This window comes from Dioscorea cayenensis, chromosome 14, assembly GCF_009730915.1.
Source record: "Dioscorea cayenensis subsp. rotundata cultivar TDr96_F1 chromosome 14, TDr96_F1_v2_PseudoChromosome.rev07_lg8_w22 25.fasta, whole genome shotgun sequence".
Classification (NCBI taxonomy): domain Eukaryota; kingdom Viridiplantae; phylum Streptophyta; class Magnoliopsida; order Dioscoreales; family Dioscoreaceae; genus Dioscorea; species Dioscorea cayenensis.
In genome coordinates this window covers 6017807-6041650 of record NC_052484.1, presented here as the reverse complement: position 1 = coordinate 6041650, position 23844 = coordinate 6017807, and the positions used below count along the sequence as shown (strand labels likewise).

The 23844-nt window shown below is 31.8% G+C and overlaps 1 protein-coding gene across 1 annotated transcript; it reads left to right on the top strand.

The window, feature by feature from the left end:
* Nucleotides 1-11874: 11874 nt before the first annotated feature.
* LOC120275203 (phenolic glucoside malonyltransferase 1-like) lies at nt 11875-13472 on the top strand. Its single transcript, XM_039281726.1, has one exon. It carries the CDS (start codon nt 11979-11981, stop codon nt 13344-13346), a length of 1368 nt encoding a protein of 455 aa, XP_039137660.1. The 5' UTR covers nt 11875-11978; the 3' UTR covers nt 13347-13472.
* Nucleotides 13473-23844: the final 10372 nt, after the last annotated feature.

The window sequence follows — 23844 nt, the reverse complement described above, 5'->3', positions numbered from 1 at the left end:
GGTGTCAAGTAGCATCGCCCATTAACTAGGCTTACTGCCATAATCACTAGCCTGTGACAATGACAACACATTCAACAGTATTCACAAATTTTTAAGCGGGAAATGAAAAGTTTTAAACGGTAACATGTCAATTTTTAAACAGAGATATCATTTGTTAAATGGAGACGTAGTTTGTTAAACAGAGAGAACAATAGTTAAGTGGTGTCATATTTTTTAAAACCACAACTCATATCTTAAACGGAGACCTCGTTTGTAAAACTACAACCATATCAAATGAAAAGAGAAACGTACATTATAAACATTACACAAATCATAACAATTGAAAAACTAATTCGATCGGGTAGGCAGACAAAAATGTAAAACAAAACAAAACCCTAGCTGAGAAATCTCCGTGCAGACAAACAAAACCCCAGCCGATAAATCCCCCCGCAGCCTTCAATGTCTTCCAATAAAAACAGAACCACAAAACGAAATCAAAAAAATCTTTCTTTGTAATAGAATAGTTAACATAAAACCATAATCACAAATTCTTCAATACCTTAGATTGCGAACTGATGAAATGCCGAATACTTGCGCGGGACTTCTCCTTCGAGACACCGGTGAAAAGGGAAAAGCTGAAATTACAGAGGATGTTCCGGTAGAGACGAAAGGGAAAAAGCTGAAGAGGCGAGTTGATAAAAATCAAGTATACGGCTCCAGTAAAGTTATCTCTTGGGATTACCCTAACCCCCACTTCCTCTCTAACCGCCGAAATGATGGCAATGCCACGACTTCCCATGCGTGGGCAATTTCGTCCATAAAATTTAAAAATCACTACCTTAACCACTGTTACATGCTTTGAGGGTTTGGAAGAGAATGAAATTAAAAGGAAGGGGTTTTTAGGGATTCCCAAATTAAGGGGGTGTTTTTTGGAAATATTGCAAACTTTGGGGGGTTTTTTTTGTGGCAATTACCACTAGAAATTATTTTTAGCCAAGTGGTGGAAGATATTTACTTATCAAGTTTCATTTTTTTTTTAATTTATTAATTATTCATTCATCTATATAAACATTTGAAAATAATCACTTCCATAGTAAAAGAAGGGTAATTAATTTTTAATTTTTTATATTTAACTTTTATATTTCGTGATATGTTTGAGATTGTTGTTATAGAAATCTTTTTTTTTTTTAAAACTAGTCCATGTTTTTAATAAATTTAATTAGACGAATTAAATTTATCATGCAAGTTGTTAAAAATAAAATGATAAATTTTATTAATATATATGGTTTATTTATGAAAAAAAATCGATAAGATCACCTTTTGGCCTAATTATTCTAGTAATACTTTCCCATCTGCTACTCTTTCCCCTTTTATTTTGAGAATAAACGTCAATTATGAAATTTGTGATTTAAATTTTTGTGTGGATTATATGTGGATATGCAGTGTGAGTTAAAGAAAAAAATAAATATTTAAAAAAAATTGGCAAATGAATTATATTTATTTTGAAATTTTTCTAAATCAAAATGATAAGATGGCTACCCAATCAAATCATCATCATCATCATCATCATTATTATTATTATTATTATTACTGAAAAGTGCCAAAAACATCCCCAAAGTTTGCAATATATACAAATTCTTCCCCTAAATTTGAATATCCATAAAACCCTTTTTTTAATACAATGATTTTTAAACCCCCTCCCCCAAGCATCTAACAGTGATTGACAGAGTTAATTTTGAATTTTTTGGACGAAATTGTCCCTTGTGTGAGAAGTTGTGGCAAGTGTGACATGGTTTGACCGGAATGCCCTTGGGTGCAATGATTTTTCTGCTTTTAGAAGAAGTGGTTTTTTCTTTTGTGTAATCCCGAGAGAACACCATTACTGACACCGGTTATTTGCTCTCATCGTCTCTTCAGCTTTTCCCTTTCCAAAGTTGTCATTGCCTGGGCATCTTGTGAAGGACTAAAATTTCATTCCACCATTGTCAAGAAAGAGAACTCCCGCTCAACTCTTCTGTATTTCATCAGTTTGCGCTCTAAGGTAATGAGGCGAGGTGGGCGCCGTTGAAGAAGTTGTGCAATTTTCTTTTGTTTTTACATTATGTGTGTTGTTTTTGCCCGTTTGGTTTATAAAGTATTCTGTTAAAAAGTGAAATTTTTCGGTTGTTGTGCAATCTAATTGTGCTGTGTAATGTTTATAATGTATATTTCCCCTTTAATTTGATATGGTTGCATTATGTAGTGTTTAATAATATCGTTTAAGAAATGAGGTTTCTCTTTAAAACATGAGGTTTCTGTTTAAGAAATGAGGTTTTTGTTTAAGAAATCAGTACATGCATTACTCTTCATAATAACCTAAATTCTTTTGTTTGTAGTTTTAAGTTTGTATGTAGTTATAATGTAATCATGCTAACCCAAATTCTTTTTCACAAACTTATTAAATTTTTCATGTAAATATCGTTGTCTCCATATAATAAAGAATAGGCGCCTTTATGCTTGGTTGTCTTTGTTTAACTATTAATGTTTCTTTTTAACATATTGCATTTACGTTTAAAAAAGTGCTTAAATATCATTGTTTCTATTTAAATATGTACGAGTGGCCAAGATTAATTGGTTTTTATACCCAGGATTAATTTGTCACGTAAATATCGGTTTTTCTATTTAAATATCAATCTTTATGTTTAAGAAATGAGTTTTCTGTTTAAAACATGAGTACATGCACTACTCTTCATGCTAACCTAAATTATTTTATTTGTCGTTATAAATTTGTCTGTAGTTATAATGTAATCATGCTAACCTAAATTCTTTTCCACAAGCTTATTAAATTTTTCATGTAAATATCATTGTCTCCATATAATAAAGAACGGTCGTCTTTATGCTTGGTTTTCTTTGTTTAACTATCGATGTTTTCGTTTAACATATTGCGTCAATGTTTAAAAAAGTGCTTAAATATCGTTGTTTCTATTTAAATATGTACAAGTGGCCAAGATTAATTGGTTTTTATACCCAGGATTAGTTTGTCACGTGAATATCGGTTTTTCAGTTTAAATATCAATGTTTCTGTTTAAAAAATCAGTTTTCTATTTAAAAAATGAGGTTTCTGTTTAAGAAATGAGTTTTCAGTTTAAGAAATGAGTACATGCATTACTCTTCGTGCTAACCTAAATTCTTTTATTTGTAGTTATAAGTTTGTTTGTAGTTATAATGTAATCATGCTAACCTAACTTCTTTTTCACCAACTTAATAAATTTTTCATGTAAATATCGTTGTCTCTATATAATAAAGAACGATCGTCTTTATGCTTGGTTGTCTTTGTTTAACTATTGATGTTTCTGTTTAACATATTTCGTTTGCGTTTAAAAAGTACTTAGATATCGTTGTTTCTATTTAAAGATGTATAAGTGGTCAGGATTAATTGGTTTTTATACCCAGGATTAATTTGTCACGTAAATATATGTTTTTCTGTTTAAATATCAATGTTTATGTTTAACTCACAATATTTCTGTTTAAGAAATGAGTATAGCCATTACTCTTCATGCTAACCTAAATTCTTTTGTTTGTGGTTATAAGTTTGTTTGTAGTTATAATTTACTTATGCTAACCATAATTCTTTTCCACAAACTTATTAATTTTTTCATGTAAATATCGTTGTCTCCATATAATAAAGAATGGTTATCTTTATGCTTAGGTGTCTTTTGACACATACGGTTAGTGTTGCGGTGGCCAGGTTTAGAGGCAACCCAGGGTTATGTGGAAATCCACTGACACCATGTCGCTGTGAAGTTCCGTGAAAGTCGGAGAATATTATTTTTTCATTTTCTTTGTTTTTTTTTTAGAAAAAATTGATCTTTATTTTTGTGTGCCTTGTTGTTGTTGTGTTTGTCATTTGGGGTTTTGGATAAGAAAGAGTTAAGAAGAGGAATTTTTAACTTTTATCAAGTGAGAGGTTGGTGGAAACAAAATAGAAGCTTCTTTGGTTCTTCCAAGATATTTTCTTTTAAATATTATTTTAAGCATTTATTAAAATGAACAATTTGAATTTGAGTTTGATTTTTATTTTTATTTTTAATCCAATAGTTTCTAAAGAGTTTTGGGATCTAAATTAGACAAAATATAATGTATTATTGTACTAGTAGCTTAACTTAGTCTGTTTCCGCTTAATAGTGTATGTTTGTGTTTAACTAGCCAAGTATCCGCTTAAGTAATCCAGTTTCCACTTAAGAAGCACTAGTGAAGATGGCTCCATCAAAGGAAGAATAAGAAGAAAAACTCTTAAGTTATAAAGGAGATCTCAATGACTTAGATCCAACTGAGAAGTTTATCAAGGCATTAGTAAATATACCATTTGCTTTTCCAAGGATAGAGGCCATGTTATACATCGAAACATTTGAAGATGAAGTTTTACATCTCCAAAAATACTTCGAAATGCTAGAGGTAAGTAAAGAAAACAATAGATTTGATATCATGTTAAGATATAACTAAATATATCTTAACTCTTTAAAGATAAACATAGACATTTAAAGATACATGTTAACATATTGTGATTAACGTAAAAATGTTAACTTAAACAGGAAATAATAATGTTAAATGGGAACCAGTAAACTTAAACAAGAACCAATATTGTTAAAACACGAATTAGTTTTCCAAAACATAAAAGACCAAAGTTACACGAAAACGCGAAAAATTAAACAGAAACAAATTGTGTATCTCTTTTTGGTGTTGGTGTTACATGCAAACTTAAACGAGAATAATTAAATATTTAAGGATATCTCATAATGATAGCCCCATCTTTCAGCCGGAAAGATTGCACAACAAAAGACATTGCACTGCCAAAAAAGGAACTCCTTAAACACAAAATTCTTTTGGTTTGTATGGTTTGAGATGAGTCTTCGAAGTTGTAGCGGTTTGAGATGAGTCTTCGAAGTACATACAGCAAACAAAAACCCAAACCCTAGGAATACCTCCCTATTTTGGAGCATGACCATTGGCTTGTGTGGTTTGAGATGAGTCTTTGAAGTTGTAGTGGTATCAGGCAGGATTTCTCCTGTAGAGATGCGGTTGAATGGAAAACAGGTCAAATAGATGGTGTTCAAGAATTAGACGCTTGGCGAAGAAGAGGAAATATTTCAGGAGCTTTCTTGCAAGTAGATGAAGGCCCAAAGAAAGAAAAAAGACTACACTAGTAGATGAAGGTCATTATTGTCAAAAAAATCCCAATCGATACTGTTTATACCCTTTAATTGCTTGAGGGGTTTAAAAATAAGTGGAGGGAAAAGGAGGGTTTTTTTGGAGATACCAAAATTAAAGAGGGTTAAATGTACATTAGCGAAACTCTTATTAGTGAAAATTGCCAAAAACACCCTCTAAGTTTGCAATATGTACAAATTGTCCCTCTAAATTTGATTATCTATAAAAAAAACCCTCTTTTTGAATACAATGAATGTGAAACCCCCAAGCATGTAATGGAGTTAGTTTTGAATTTTTTGGACAAAATTATCCCTTGCATGGGAAGTTGTGGCAAATGTGACATGGTTTGACCATAACACCCTTTGTTGCAATAATTTTTTCTCTTCAAGAGGAAGCAGTTTTTTTTTTCTTGGTTAATCCCCAGGGAACACCATTATTGGCACTAGTTTCTTTTTCTCTCTTCATCTCTTCAGCTTTTCGTTTTTCAAAGTTGTCGTTGTCTGGACATCTTTTGTAGGATTGGACCACTGCCTCGAAGGAGAACTCCCGCTCAACTCATCGACATTTCATTAGTTTGCGTTCCAAGGTATTGAGGTGAGGTAGACGTTGTTGAAGATGTTGTGTAGTTTCCTTTTATTTTGATATTCTGTGGGTTTCAATTTGGTTTGATTTATAAAGTATTCTTTGCAAGATCTACGATTGTGTCCGCACTCGTGGTAGTGAAGTGAATTTTTTAAATGGTTAGCGCCTACAAAACGTTGTCCGACATGTAATGACAAAAATTTAAATTGATCTAACAAGTAAGGAAGGCCTACTAAACCGTCAGGATGGCCCTGAGGTGGAACCGATACACTCGTAGAATCCGAATACCTACTAAAATCATTTATGTTTAAACAAAAACTGGATAAATTTAAATAGAGACATAGCATTTTAAATAGAAACTTAATAGATTTAAATGGAAACATTTCTTTTTAAACAAAAAACTATATAATTTTAAACGGAAACAGGGATATGACAAGGATAGCTGAAAAAAAACATAAGTTTTAAGCGGAAACTAGGATAATTAATCAATAATTAACTTGTACAACTATGTTTCTGTTTAAATATCATCATTTTGTTTTAAATTTGCGTTTATTTATGGAAACGATTTTCATAAATAACGAGCAAAATATACAATAATATGCGATAGTTTGTGGCAAACATATGTAACGAATATAAGTTGTTCTCTATGCTTAGTTGGGGACAGTTTTTTTGCAAGATCTACGATTGTGTCCGTACTCGTGGTAGTGAAGTGAGTTTTTAAATGGTTAGCGCCTACAAAACGTTGTCCGACATGTAATGACAAAAATTTAAATTGATCTAACAAGTAAGAAAGGCCTACTAAACCGTCAAGATGGCCCTGAGGTGGAACCGATACAGTCGTAGAATTCGAATACCTACTAAAATCATTTCTATTTAAACAGAAACTGGATAAATTTAAACAGAGACATAACATTTTAAACAGAAACTTGATAAATTTCAATAGAAACATTTCTGTTTAAACAAAAAACCAAAAAGAATGTAAATTGTATGCAAAAAGGTTTAACATGATGTGATTGAGCGGTTGTTTTCCCACCATTTTTAAGGGCAAGGATGGAATTTCATAACATGGAACCAGTCCTAGTGACCTGCAAGGGGCAAAAAGGAAGTGAAACAATAAAGGAAGGGTTATGCGAGGGTATTCAAAACTCACGAGTTTTGTTTGGAAAGTTTTGAAATTGTTGATGAGTAAACAGTAATTTTCCCTTATTATTATTATTTCTACTTTTTTTTTTTTTGGATGAGCAAGACTCCATGTCACCGAATTCGCAGTTCTTTTTGGGTTTTATGGATTTGATTGTTTTTCTTCTACAAAGGGAGTGAAACACTAAAACTTTGTTATGAAAATTAAAGAGACAACAACTTTCTATTGTAGAAATAGTGTTTTAATAATTCTTCTTGCTTTATTATTATTATTATTATTATTATTATTTCTACTATTTTCTTGGATGAGCAAGACTCCATGTCACTGAATTCACAATTCTTTTTGAGTTTCATGGATTTTTTTTTTAATTAATTTACAAATGGCCACAAGAGTGGCACCACAATGAGTTTGAAAGGGACATGCATGTACAATAATACATTAGTTACGGTGACTTACCCTCTATTTGGTTCATGGAATAGGCATGGGAATGGTTATAGGAGTGGTGGATGAGGATTGGTAATAAGAATGAAAGTATATGGACAGGAATAAAGATAGTGTTTGGTTGGAAGGAATAAGAAGTGATAATAAAAAAAAAGTAAGAAAGAGAAATCATGTAAAATTACTTTTATATCTTTTATTATAAATGAATGATATTACATACCATAGTTAATTATATTTAAGGATAATTAATTTTTTTTATTTATAAAATAATTTAGACAAAATTATTCATTTTAATTAATATAAGTAAATATTTTAAATAAAATCTAATTTAATTATTATATGTTTTATTATAATTATTAAACTAATTAATCCATTTAACTATTATCCAATTTAATTTTTATAATTAAATATTTAATTAAATAATACATTTTAACTACAGTTATATGAAAATTAAAATGGATAAAATTTCTACTTTACTAAAAAAATTTTAAAGTCTATTTTAATTATGATTTAATTATGATTAATAAATGTTTAAATATTTTTATTTAATTATGATAATTAAATATTTTAATGACATAAATTAATTTAATTAAAGAATGATTTAATAATAGGATGTATTTAATTAAAGAATGATTTAATTACAATATGTATGGGGTGTATTATAAACATGGGTTTGTACCAAAAGTGGGTGCCTTGGGGATCACTCCCTCAATCCAAATGGAGGGTTAATGATCCTTAGGGATTTTTCATGTTTGGCATGTTAATGTGCTGGGCAATTAGAGTCTATTATGTGCCCCCCAAAATGATACATCAATGACTACAACCCCACACATAATTCCCTCCTTTGCAATCTTGGAGAGATAGAAAATACAACTCCTCCCAAATAGAACTGATGAACAGTAAGTGAACAATACCAATATAATATTTCTACCATGTATGCATAGAGTGTATGCACATTATTGCACAGTACTATGCACAAGGGATTCGACTTTACACCACTCACCCACCACTAATAGTGACTTCCACTAAACTATTTTGTTTATTTTGCGGTTATGGATTTTTATATAGCCTAAATTTAAATAAAATAAAATAAAATATTTAAATTAATTTATTAAATATTATACTTATTATAAAAATTCCTAAAAATACAACACTTGCAAGTGCTATCAAATTATTGCAGATATAAATTAAAGAGGTGCCACTTTCACATCAAGAGAATTGCAATTAGTAATCAATTGATTACATACTAATTTTCCTTCCAAATGAGATATCATGGATTTAACTCAGTCTTGCAACAATTATTGAAGGTTTTGTATATTACCCACATTTATATAAAAAAATTAAAGAGGCGCAGAAGATGGAATAATGAAACTTATCAAATGTAAAGATAAATGCAAATATGCGAACCATTCATAGGCCCACATTTATATAAAAAAAGTTAAAGAGGCGTAGAGGATGGAATAATGAAACTGATCAAACGTAAAGATAAATGCAAAAATGCCAACCATTCATAGCTGCCCAAATTGAACAAACATACAAAACATCATCTATTGAATCACACTTTTATTACCTTGATATCATTATTATTTTCTCACGTTAACTACTGCATCCGTTAGTTGACAAATTAATAATAAAATCACTTACCATACATAGGGGTGTAAATGATACGCTACTACTCTCGAGCTACTCAAGTTTGATTTGGGGAAAGCTCAAACTCGACTCGCTTATGGTTGAGTCGAGCTCGAGTTCAAGTAGCTCGAGTAGTCGAACAAGCCGAGGTCGAGCATTGTAATACTTGACTTGAGTGCTTGCGAGCTTAATCGAGTAGTTATATTTGTGTGTATACATACTATATATTAGTTTGTTTTATATATATAATTGCATTCGAGCTCGAGCTCGAGTTTGAGTATAACAATATCTATGATTAAAACGAGTTTATTAGCCTTTATCGAACTTAATTGGCCCCACTCGAGTAGTTCGATTTTTGTATCTAATCAAGCTCGAGTTACAAAAACAAAACTTGATCGAGTTCGAGCAGCGAGTTTAAAACCGAGCTTGAGCTCGAGTAGCTTGCTCCTCGGCTCAAACTCGATTGATTACACCCCTAAGGTCCATACAATCTAAGAAAAAAAGCCTCTTAAAATTTATTAATTAAATAATTGATTTTAATTCATCTTAATTAGATTTAAATATAATGAGATTGATAATATTATGTAAATCTCACAATTTTTAACCTTTTCTTCGGTGTTTTAGTTGCTAATTTCTTCAATCTATTCTATTGCTTTGTACTTATTTATTTATTTTTTAAAATGTGAACAAGCCATTTTACACATGATATTTATTATTATTATTATTATTATTATTATTATTATTATTATTATGATTAGTTCTCAACTATATAGTGAGAGAAAATCAAATTTATGATTTCTCCATAGGAGTTAAATGTCTTTTCCTTTGTTATTGTACCGGTTATTTAACTTTTTTTTTATAAAACAATAAAATATAATTTTTTTTATAAAAAATATTTTAAAAACTTGAACTTGGGAGAGTATTTTCAATGTTCTAAACCTTGATCTGTGGGTGATTTGGAAAGGCTTTCTGGGTACGGCTCAATGGTCCAACCAGAGTTGAATCAGTCATTAATAATATATGTATTCATATAATTTTGATCAAATATAAGTATATAATATTTACTATAAATTGTAAAGAATTTGAAAATAATAATATAAAGAATAACACACAATAATGTTTTATAATTTATAAGTACCAGCAAATATTAATAACCCTAACGAATTCGACATTGTTCAATAACACATAGCAAATTATTATGATTTAAAAGTATAATGATTAGCATGAAATGGGGCAATAGATAATATATATTTGATGACTTTATTAAAAAAATGATGAAAGCTAGATTTAAGACTAGTTTTCAATTAACCCGATTAGGTTATTAAAAGTTTAGTATTAACTGATATTTATTTGGATTATGTATAGGAATATCTATGTTTTATGTGTTTGAGAATAAAGATGAACATGAATATTTATTTTAAAAAATAAAAATACAAATTTTATTATAAAATATATTTATATTGAAAAAAAGAAGCTTTGAGTTTTGAACACAAAAACCTCAATTATGTTAAAACTGGTACTCTACCCAATTGAGCTATTAAATATTACCAGTTTGGGTGAAAAAAAAAGGGACTAAACTAAGATTGTCTCTAAACCCAAAATCCAACCAGGTGATCTAGCTGGGTTTCGTCTAACCGAGTTCGGTGATCCGACCGGGTTATCTGGCCTGGTCCGGTCAAGCCGAGTCTAACCGGCCGGTTTTGTTTTAAAACACTTCAATAATATTTTTGTGAAGAAATCATTTATCAGATAAAACAAAAGGATTAACGTAGCCAGCGTAGCCCACCCAATTTCATCAATACAATTGTACAATTGCACGAAACATCAACATCATCTACACAATTGTCAGTACTTATTTGACATTTTTCTGAAAGTATCAATGTGATTTATGCAAATTCTTTAAAACTCTAGAACACAAGAGACCGCCTCTCCCAACAAGAAAGGCACGGCTCTTCTTCTTCATCGTTTTTGTTAAATAAAAAACAAAAGGCTTGGGCTCATAACCAATGTTTTGAAAATCGGACCGGACTGGCCGGTCGGACCGGAAAAACCGGGAACCGGCCCATAGCCCGGTCCGGTTTTAGAATTAATGTTGATCAAATTTTGAACCGGTCAAAGCCGGCCAAAGCCGGTGAACCGTCGGTCGGGATCAAAACCGGATGGAACCCGGTTTTCAAATTTTTGTTTTATTTTTGTTTTTTTATTTTGTTTTTTTTTGTGTTTTGTCTTTTTGTAAAAAGAACTTAGGGCATGAATTGGTTTTTTCTTGATTTCATGATGCTTTCTTTTGAGTCTTGATTTGTCAAAAATATTGTTTGGATTTTTTTGGAGCTTTTGGAGTTTAGAGGTATGAGAAAAATAAAAATAAAATAACTTTAGTAAATTGTTTAAGAGGTATAGATCATTTAGGACTTATTTTATTTTGTACTTTTATTTTAATGGTAATGATGATCAAATATGAGAATTAAATTAATCATACTTAGTTTTAGTTTTATTTTGAATTTTTTTTGTTCATGCCTTGTCCCATCCTCACATAATTAGTAATTTAATTAGTGATTTAATTTATGTAGTTATCATCATTCATTATTAATATATTAAGAAATAAAAGGTTTAGGGAGTTGTATTTGTTGCTTTATCTAGATTAATTATTTGAATCTTCAACCATTATGATAAAATCATAATGATATTAAAATAAATATTTAAGATAATTATGATTAAAAATATAATAAAGTTTGTTATTATATAATATATATATATAATATTTAAAATAATTATTTATTTATGATGTCATCCGGTCCGACCAGAACGGGTCATCCGGTCGAATCGACTGACCCGTGACCCAAATATGAGACCGGTTCGCTATCCGGTCCGATTTTAAAAACATTGCTCATAACCGGCCACGAAGCTCTTCATCATCATCATCATCATCATATAGAGATCTTCTTTTTCTTCTTTTTCTTCTTCTTCATCATCATCATCATCATCGTATAGAGAGAAAGATCAAGAGAGGTTGGTTGCCATGGAAAAAGCCAATATTATAAGGATACTGAATGAAACAAGGGTGTACCCATCTTCAGGCTGTGTAGATGAAGCCACAGTCCCCCTCACCTTCTTTGATGCAATATGGATCCATGGCCAACTAGTAGAGCGCATCTTCTTCTATCCTCTACCTCAACAATACACCACTGATCACTTCATCAACTCCATAATCCCATCCCTCACCTCTTCCCTTTCTCTAACCCTCCATCACTTCTACCCCTTGGCAGGCAAGCTCATCAGACTCTCTCCCAACTCCAATGACTTTGCCATACACTACAAACATGGTGACTCAGTCCCCTTCACCATTGCTGAGTCTCTTGCTGACTTCCAAGCTCTCTCATCCAACCATCCTCATCCTTTCAATGATGTTTACCCTGATCTAGTTCCAATCCTAGACAAGTTCTCAGATGATTCAAAACCTCTACTATCTTTGCAAGTCACCTTCTTTCCCAAGTACTCCGGCATCACAATCGGTATCGCCTTAAACCACATCGCCGGCGACGGCCCCAGCTTTATGCATTTCTTCAAGTCATGGGCTCTGTCATGCAGCTCTTCAGGCGCTGTGCCTCTACTTCAACCTCCTCCCTTGTTTGATAATTCTCTAGTTAATGATCCTCATGGATGTTGTTCTATTTTCCTCCAAGATTCACTGTCTCCCTCTGCAGATAAACAACGTCCTGTCTCTTCAGCACCTGCAATTTCAGATAGTCCTGTTTGTGCTACATTCTCTCTTGACTCAGACCATATCCAAAGGTTGAAGAACAACTTCTATAAAAAGTCTAAGTTGAACAAGACACCATCAAGTTTTGCTGTTACATGTGCATATGCATGGGTTTGCTTTGTGAAAGCACAAGGATACTCAACTCAACAGAGAGCAAATTTTTGTTTCACAGTTGATTGCAGGGAAAGGTTGAAGCCACCGCTGCCAGCCAACTTCTTCGGCAACTGCATCGGTCCTGGTTTCGTCGAAGAAGACGTCGAAAAGCTCATCGGACAAGATGGAGTTCTTGTTGCATGTGAGGCAATTATTACAACCATTGAAGAATGCAGACATGATGTTCTAAGAGATGTGGAGGGATGGATGAGGAAGTTTGGTGCTTGGGTTGCAAATGGGAGGCTGTTAACTGTTGCTGGGTCTCCAAAATTTGGGGTTTATGGTATTGATTTTGGATGGGGGAAGCCTTGCAAGGTTGAGGTAGTTTCCATTGCAAAGACTGGAGCCATGTCTCTTGCAGAGAGGAAAGATGAACAAGGTGGGATTGAGCTTGGTTTTGTGATGCCAAAAGCCATAATGGATCAGTTTGCTTCTTTGTTTTCTAAGGGACTTCAAGTTCTTATTTCAAGTTGATTATTAGGGCACATTAGACAGAAAATAGTTTAAGGGAAACTAGTGTTTGTATTGTTTGGTGTCCAAGTATTTGTACTGTTTGGTGTTTGATATTTATAATCATAAAATAAAATTATTATTAGATTTTATCGGAATCAAATATATTAAAAAAATTGGTTATTTTTATTTTAGCCAAAAACAGTTTTAGTTTTTCGTTGCAGTGTAATTTGATAAAAATTTATATCTTAATTTTTTTAAAAATTAATATAATTGTGGTGTGCATATTTTGTTTCCAGTGTACTTTTATTGTACTTAATCTTTCTTCGGCATGTGATGTCATTGAAAGATGTGTTGTCCTTGTTCTTTAATTGTTTCCTCTTTTTTTATTCAAGTAGTCGGTGGCTTTTTATTTTTTCAATGTTGTAAAAAAAACTATTATCGAAATGTGCATGTTTGGTATTATTTAGTATTTTTGGGAAAATAATTTTTTTTTTATTTTTTAATTATTAAATAAAAAAATAAGAAAAAAAAATAAAAAGTAGAAAACAGGTGAAAGAATCCTGTTTTCCATTTTTTTTTTAATAAAAAAAGTGGAAACGGGATTCTCTCCCGTTTTCCACTAGAATATATATATATATATATATATATATATATATATATATATATAATTGTTTTATCACTTTACTAACGGCCTTATCACCTCTAATGGCTTTATTAAAAAAGAAAAAAAAAACCCTCTGCCATATTAACATTTTACTAACTGATATATATATTTTCGTTGAATTATTTTATTATTATTATTTTCTTATATAATACTCATTTCTTATTGTCTCCCCCTCTATTCTCATTATCTCCCATTTTAATCTTATTTTTCAAGTTCTAATTGTTCAAGTGTTTTATACTTAAAATGTACGAGATTTCTATTGATAATTTTCGATGGCGTTCTTAAGATTACCGAGTGATTACATTTCATCCATTTTGTTGGAAAAGGCAATATTTTTATATACTTGGATAACCTTGAAATTAATTATTTATTATTAATTATATTAAGACATTAGTTTCACATAATAATTTTATTATGTCATAATTATTATTAGCTCATCAAGTATGTTTAATTAGATAACCCACTATATTTTTAGGATAATTTTTTTATTAATAATTGTATTATGTCATAATTAATTATTGTATTAATAATTGTTATATTAACCTCGAAGCATATTTATTTAGAAAACCTAGTATATTATTAGGTTATTTTTTTTATTAATAAAAGTATAAGTCATTATTTTATATTAATGATTATATTATGTCATAATTATTAATCATATTAATAATTATCTTATTAGGGCCCAATCATGTTTAATTAGATAACCCACTATATTTTTAGGGTAATTTTTTTAATTATTAATAATTGGATTATGTCATTAGGTTTTATGAATAATTTTATTATGTCATAATTAATTATTATATTAATAATTGTTATATTAACCTCGAAGCATGTTCATTTAGATAACCTAGTATATTATTCGGTTATTTTTATCAATAATTGTATTAAGTCATTATTTTATATTAATAATTGTATTATGTCATAATTATTAATACTATTAATAATTATCTTATTAGCACCCCAATCATGTTTAATTAGATAACCAACTATACTTTTAGTCAATTTTTTTATTATTAATAATTGTATTATGTCATTAGGTTTTATGAATAATTTTATTATGTCATAATTAATTATTGTATTAATAATTGTTATATTAACCTTGAAGCATGTTTATTTAGATAACCTAATATATTATTAGGTTATTTTTTTATTAATAATTGTATTAAGCCATTATTTTATATTAATAATTGTATTATCCCATAATTATTAATCATATTAATAATTGTCTGAGTAGCTCCCCAAACATGTTTCCATAGATAACCCTATATTTTTAGGTTAATTTTATTAATAATTGTATTATGACATTAGTATTATGTCATAATTAGTTGTTGTATTAATAATTATTATATTATGGCCAAATCATGTTTACTTAGATAACCTAGTATATTATTAGGTTAATTTTTTTTATTAAAAATTATATTAAGTCATTAGTTTATATTAATAATTGTATTATTTCATAATTATTAATATTATTAGGTTAGATAGATGATGTATTACATAAATAACACACCAATGTTTATGGTTTACTCTTCAATCATATTTAATTTTTCGATGGCATATGTTCAGATTTATGATTTTTTCGTGTCTTATATTTTTTTTTTCAAGTCAACCTATTTTATTTTTCATTTAATATGAAATTGATTAATTTATAACTTTTTACAGCCTGATCAGGTTCTTAGGTGTAGACATATGTCTATCGTAGAGCCTTCTCCAGAAATCATAGACATTTTAAGAGAAGCTGGGTTCTATCATGCGGCTCAAATTCTTAATTTTCGAATTGATGCCGCTCTTGTGAGTGCATTAGTTGAGAGATAGCGGACTGAAACACACATGTTCCACCTTACATGCGGTGAGACAACAATCACGTTGGAAGATGTGGCGCTATTACTAGGCTTACCCATTAACGGTCACGAAGTCATCATGGTAGACTTCCGGCTTTGGAAGTGCTGTCTGTACAGAGTTGCTCGGAGTGGTCCCACTGGCGGAGCATGTTGCCATATGATGTAGGTCAACGAAAAATAGAATATTATGCACATGCCTATATCCTAAGGATTATCGGTTGTGTCCTCATACCAGATATGTCTCAGAACAAGGTTCATCTGAAGTAGTTACCACTTCTGAGGGATTTTACAGAAGTAGAAAGATACAGTTGGGGTTCAGCATGTCTAGCAACCCTGTACATGTCTTTATACCGTGCATCCAACAAGGATATGAAAAATACCAATGGATCTATGATATTACTTCAATTATGGGCATGGTACAAGATTTCAAGTATATCCCCTCGAACTCGTGCTATTGTATCCTTTCCTCTGGCTCGTAGGTGAGAGCAAATTAAATTGATGATTCATTTTACACTCAATTGTAATAAATTAAAATTATAATTCATTCTCATTTTTTAGGTGGGCGCACATTGAAGTGGATGATGATAGCCGCAGCAACAAGCACAATGTGAAGGTATATAGGCAGTAATTAGATCGGTTAGAAATGCGACAGGTAATGTTGTTAAAAAAACTGATAATTCATGCACATATTTTAGGTATTAATAATCGTTGATTATTTGGTAAACAATTTTGAATAGTTTATATGGCTGCCTTACAATGCGAACGAGATAATCGCACAAAAGCCGCATGATATTTTCTTGGGCAGACCTTTATCGACTGCATTTACATTATTGATTTGCTTCGACGTTGTTGAGTAGCACCAAACAGATCGAGTAACAAGACAATTTGGCTTAGCCCAAGGTGTTCTTATCGATCCAGTTTGCATTGGACCGACCCATGATCATGATCTTCGTGACAGGATTGACACAGATTGGGCATTGATGCACAGAAGATGGATTGGAAACCGGAGAGATAGAGCGTCACGTTGCCTCAGCCTCCATTTTCCTGCCAGGAATAACGCAATGTCAATAGAATATTATGATTGGTATACTGCTAACACCATACTATTTTTATCGACAGATCAGGACCTGTTGGATCCTCGTACGAGAGGGAACAATCTTCCAGCGCCTCTCAAAGCATTTTCAACAGTAGTTGTAGGTGTGCCACCATCGAGTCCTCTTGTACGAATAAGTCATCGGCATAGTTCTCGGGCCAAACACGATGAGGCACATATTCCTCGATAACCACATCATGAAGGGTACCAGTCATTTCACTCATCAAATGATATCAACGTTACTCGATCATCTTATCTCCATGGATTTCCTCCAGTTGAGCCCAACAGATACTCGGTTGATTTCGGGATGGACTTTGTGCGGAATTTATTTGATTATCAACCTCATCCACCTTTGGAATGGGGACAATCTAGTCGTTCAAGTTTATTTCGGCAACAAGACTGGGAACCTCCAAACCCATTGTACTTTGCTGCGAACTTGAACACTCCAGCCTCAGCAATACACGATTTGGATGAATCATCTGATGACGACCCACTAGCCGAGCAAGCACGAAGACCTAGCTAGGCCACAAAGACTGCCTGAGAGAGATATCCATCCAACTAAATGTTTTACTGAGAGGTGGCAGCGTAGACGGAAGAGTAGACTCTTGTATTAGTTGTCGTTTTTCTTTATTGTGTGTGCAAAACCATCTGTAGTTTTTTTTTTCTTGGTGCTCTATGTTGTGTATTTTTTAAATTTACTTTTTCCTTGCATTTGTTTTTTCTTCATATGCTTTAACAAAAGGCTTTAATGATAAGTCATTGCATGTTATAAATATATGGAAAGCTTACATCATAAAAACATTACAACAAAGAAGACATTTAGAGTACATTATGACCAACTACTTGAACTGGCAATGTTGGGACAATTTCGGCGACTATGTCCTTCGTTGCGACATAAATCCCAACGTTTTTGTTGGACACCTTCCCTAATATCCATCTTGTTATGAATCCTTGTAGATTTTGGTCTTTCTTTCATTGGTCTTCTCATCGTAATATCAGGACGTAGACGTGGACCATTATAAGGGTTCCAATATCCCTTATTTGATACTGGCTCAAACTCTTTATGATATACATTAAAAACTGTCTGAAGCCCATACACATTGTCAACATATTCCTCCCAATGTAGACGAATATGCGAGCATGCTGTAAGGACATGGCGACATGGAGAATGTAGCGTCTGAAAGCACCACAGTCGCACCAATGCAATCTTAGGTTGATGCGAAAACTGCTAGCTTGTCCCCCACATTGTGGGGGTGACATCTCATCTACCATGAATGAATTCTCTTCACGGTCGAATTAACGAACGTAAATGCTGGATGCTGCTTGTTGATTTTCTTGGATTACCTTCATTAGTGATTCTGAGAAGATAAGGCCTGATGTTATCTGAGCTTGCGCTTGTACATCTTTCCTTACAAACAACTCGACAAGTCGATATGTTATCCAACCATCTCATCGTCTCTGCATCGTTGTCCCGCAGTAAACCATACCAGTAGTTAAAATCTTGAATGGTTTTCGAATAACCTACAACAATGAACTTAAAAAGTTAAGATAACTTCAATAATTAACAACAATGTAAGAGTTAGATTAAAAAAAATTAATCTTGTAACTTGCCAATATTAACAACTATCCGTTGCATTTCTTTGCTTCTAAAACGACTCATGAAATTGGCCGAGATATATCTGATGCAGTAAACATGGTACACACGAGGAGCACTGATCTGACGGCCAAGTGATCTAAAAGCTGATTTGATATATTCATGGCGATTTGATATAAATCATATTCCCTGTTGTGGTGTTACACTAGAACGTAAGTTGCGCAAGAAGAAAGTCCATGCACCCAACGTCTCTCCTTCCACGATGGTAAAACCAATCAGCAGGATATTTTTATTACCATCTTGTGCGATTGCCAACAACAAAGTGCCTTTGTATTGGCCATAAATATGGGTGCCATCTATCTGGACGACCGGTTTGCAATATTTGAAAGCCTCCACGCACGTGAAGAAGCTCCAGAAAACTCTATGAAAGATTCGAGTATCATGTACCAGGTAAGGTCCATCGTATGCCGGTTTGGTCTCAAGATCAACTATTATCCCAGGATCAAACTGTTGCAACGCTGATAGCCATCTTGGTAATTCGTTGTAGGACTCCTCCCAATTGCCAAATGCTTCTTCAACCACTTTTTGCTTAGCTGTCCATAATTTCCAATATGTCGGTGTGTATCCGTATCGATTCTTGATCTCTGTTATTAAAACCGATACATTGATGCTTGGCTGCTGTTGGACTAGTGCTTGTATTTGGCGACAAATCATGTTTGATCTAGCTTCGAATGATTCTGCGAGATCATTGATGATGCACGTGTGAGGCACAGTGTACTTTATAATTTCCCAAAGCTGTCTCCACTTGCTGTAGGATCAGCGAACCCTCCAATTGCACCCATCACCATATGACTTGCATTTACCGGAGTATCGAGTCGGATCGGACTCGATAACTTTGTATTTGATAGATTTTGAGTAAGCAGTAATGCTTAATTGTGGTCACAACATCATCTTTGCTTCGAAACCTCATGCCTACATGTAGATCTCCATTTGTTGTTGGTCCGCTTAATGTGTCGGCATACAATAAAGGGTACTCCGGGAATTCTTATGCGGACATTACTTCCAAATCAAGGATCCGCATATGTGCTGGAGGCTCCATTGGTGCCATCGTGAAATTATGGCCGGGCATTGGAACAACTTCGAGATTGCATTCTTTTAACTAAATGTCATCAACACACTACAACAAAATAGGATTTTTGTGACATTTGACATATGTCGTAAAATAGCAAAAAATCATCGGAATAAATCTATACCGACTTTTGTAACAAATGTAGATTATATGTCATAATTGCCATAGTCGGTATACTTTGTTGTGACATTTCCAAGAAACTTCAGTACCTATATATTCCAACATTTATTGTGATATTTTCCCAACATTTGCAAATAGTCTTAATATGGATTTTATTCCAACATTTGTATATGGCTTAAGAAACACTTTTTTTTTATATTTTTTACAACATTTGTAGATGTCACCACAAGTTTTTATCAAATTAATTTTGAAATATTGCAATATTTATCATTGTTGTTATAGAGGTTATATAATAACATTTGTTAAAGGTCTCTTAAATTACTTATATCGACTTTTTGTAAACATTGGTTTAATAAAATAGCAATTATATATGAATACCAATTTAAGTCGATATTTCTAAATGTTAGTAAAAGTTATTCATCTTTACTAATTTTAAAATTATATGTCGTTTATAAATGTTGGTAGAAGAATATTGTATAATTTTTCACAATATTAATTTAAAAAATATTTATATATGATATAATTAAATAAAATATGAGATATAGTTTAAATTCTTTAAAATTAATTTGCATAAATAACTTAATAAAATATTAATAAAATTATTCATAAAAATTTAAAAAATCCAGCTAATTAAAATAATGTCAACATTATCTACAAATGTTTTAAAAATAACTTTCAAACATTATAATAAAGCTAAGGTTTCAATCCGTATAATTGTCTTTAAATTTGTCATGATGATCTCTTATCTGTAAAATAAAATATACAAATACATTAATGTCTATCTAAATCAATTAATAAAGAAAAAGAGATAAATAAATAATACAATTTATAATTTTAAAAATTTAAAATTAATTTAAACAATGTCTAAATGATCTACAAATCTTTAAAAATTAACTTTCAAATATTATAATAAATCTAAAGTTTCAATCCACAGAATTGGCTTTAAATTTATCTGCAAAATAAAATATACAAATACGTCAGTGTCTATCTAAATCAATTAATAAAGAAAAATAGATAAATAAATAATACAATTTATAATTTTAATAATTTAAAAATATAACAAGATGATATTATAAAAATTGTACCGAATCATTATCGCTAAAATGAAATTGAGTGGGTAATTGAGACGAGGACTACTTGTAGCATCTCCTGCCTACAAATTTTTTTATATTTAATAAATAAAATTAATATAACAATAAAAGTTAAATTAAATGTAAACATATAAGATATATTAGAATCACTAATACAAATTTGAAACACAAATAAAAAAATAAAATATTAAACCATGTGGAGCATATATAATTTGCATAAAAAAGTACAAATAAGTTATTTTTATATTGAAGGAGAATATATAATTTGTCTCAAGTTATGTATGTGTGTGTCATAACCATAATAAGAACCTTTAAATAATTTAACTTGGAATAAAATGATGGAATATAAAACTTCAACAAAGCTATGTGTGAGCCATAATTGTAACAAGAACACTATAAGAAATAAAAAAATTATATAAGGGGAAAAATTGTAAAAACTTCACCAAAATTATATGTGTCCCATTAAGTATAGTAAGAACCCTAGGGGGGACAAATTGTAAAAACTTCAACAAAAACTAGGATTAAATAAAAAAAAAACTAAATGACAATTTTAAGGATGGAAGACTTGCATCCATGTCATGACCACCCCGTCATCACTGTCGGCAAGGAGAAAAATCAAAAACTAATAAAAAATATTAATCAACTATCAATCATTTATCAAAATGAATAACAAGTTAAATATTTAAACAATATTACACGAAAAACAATGCTAAAAAATATTATGAAACGAAGAAAAAATCGAGATACTTACTTTATCTCCTGACAAGAACTTTATTTTTGGCATTTTGCACTATTGGGGGTTTTCTTGTCTTATATATAGATCATGAATCTATAAGCCACGCAGGTTTTGGCGCTCATAAAAAAAAAACTGCCGCCTAATTTTTGACACTCTTGAAAATTAAAATATTGATGCTTTTATTTTTCCCTTAAATAGCACTTTTTTTTTTCAATTTTAAATTATCGTTTTTATTTTTTTAATATAGATATATACATATCCTAACTTAAAATGGTGCTTTCAAATATATCCTAATAAATTAATGCAATTTAAGTCATATTGGATTATGATATTTGTTACATGGGTCATAACAAACGTTTTAAAAAATAATATTGTACTGTCATTTCTTTCAATGTAGCTAAAATCTTAAAAAATATCGCAAAATAAAAACCTTTTGTGACTATAAGTAGAAATGTCATTATAAATGTAAGAATAAATAAAAGCATACCAACATTTATTACAATTATCGTTTAAAAGTCATTTTAATGGTTTGTAGTGACATTTGACAAAAATGTTACTTTAAAAATGTCACAATAAGTGTTTTTTGTTGTAGTGACACTTGCTTCAGTGTCTTCCCCAAAGTTGACACTATCGTCACCCTCACCGTCTCCACTGGATCGCCCGTACTGGCTGAATTCGGTTTCATGAGTATCATGAAAAGAACTTGTTCCGCCTTGTAGATGTTGTGAATTAGTAAAATAAATATTGGGCGGTGAATCATCTTGTGCCCTCTACTCAGTAGAGAGCTTTTCCGGTTCATTAACTCGGCATGGTGATGAAATCCTCTCCCGTTTCATATTGTGTTGAACTTGGTCATCTGGGGCGATTTGTTGTTGGGAAGGAGCACCTTTGAAAGTTGCAGCGCTAAACTCCACGTACAATTCAATAATACCAATATTTGGATTTCTTTTGTGGCAATCGAACATCATCCGAACATCTCGGTCATTACGTAATTTTAATGACTGATAGCAAATCTTACCGGATCCTGAGGAAATTAGAAGCCGGTATTTGATACATGAAACTCCTTGGTTATCAGCAGTCTCAATGTTTTCTTTAATGTATCTCTTTAAACTTTCATAAGAGATGTCATCTTCGACATAAAAATATGATTGATCCTCCGACGAAAATATAATTGTGTCTTCATTGGCAGTGATTGAACCATTGTAGTAAACCAATACAAGTTAAGTCTCTGCCATTGTTGAAGACAAGAAGAAGAAGTATGGGTGAGTGAGTTTAAAGAGAGTAAATAGTGTGCAAGAGTGAAAATGGGCTACTAATGTTGGTTTATATAAAGAGCTCGAATTTTGAAAATTTCATTTATGAACATTACAGATTTGACCGTCATAATTACTGACTGGTGCAGGTTTGACCGACCTACTTTGTGCTAAGTACTGACTTGTGCAGGTTTGACCGTCGTACTTCGTGCTAAACACTAAGTGGTGCAGGTTTGACAGGCGCACTTTGTGCTAATCACTAATCGGTGCAGCTTTGACCGACCTACTTTGTGCTAATTATTAACCGGTGCAGATTTGACCATCCTACTTTGTCCTAATTAATTATCGATGCAAGTTTTACTTGTCTTAATTATTGACAGGTAGATGTTTGACTGACCTACTTTGTACTAATTACTGACTGGTACAGGTTTGACTGACCTACTTTGTGCTAAGTACTGACCGGTGCAGGTTTGACTGTCTTACTTTGTGTTAATTACTGACCGGTGCAGGTTTGACCGACATACTTTGTACTAATTACTAACAGGTGCAGATTTAGCTGTCATACTTTGTGCTAATTACTGATCGCTGCAGGTTTGACCAACCTACTTTGAACTAATTACTTACCAGTGCAGGTCTGCCGGATGCACTTTGTGCTAATTACTGACGTGTGCAGGTTTGATCGTCCTACTTTGTCCTAATTAATTACCGATACAAGTTGGATCAAACTACTTTTTACTAATTATTGACCGGTGCAGGTTTGACCGACCTACTTTGTACTAATTACTGACCGGTACTGGTTTGACAGAACTATTTTGTAATAATTACTGACTGATGCAGGTTTGATCGACCTACTTTGTGCTAAGTACTGACCGGTACACTTTTTATTGTCCTACTTTATGGTAATTACTAATCGGTGCAGATTTGACCATCCTACTTTGTGCTAATTACTGGCCGGTGTAGGTTTGACAATCCTACTTTATACTAAGTACTTACCATTG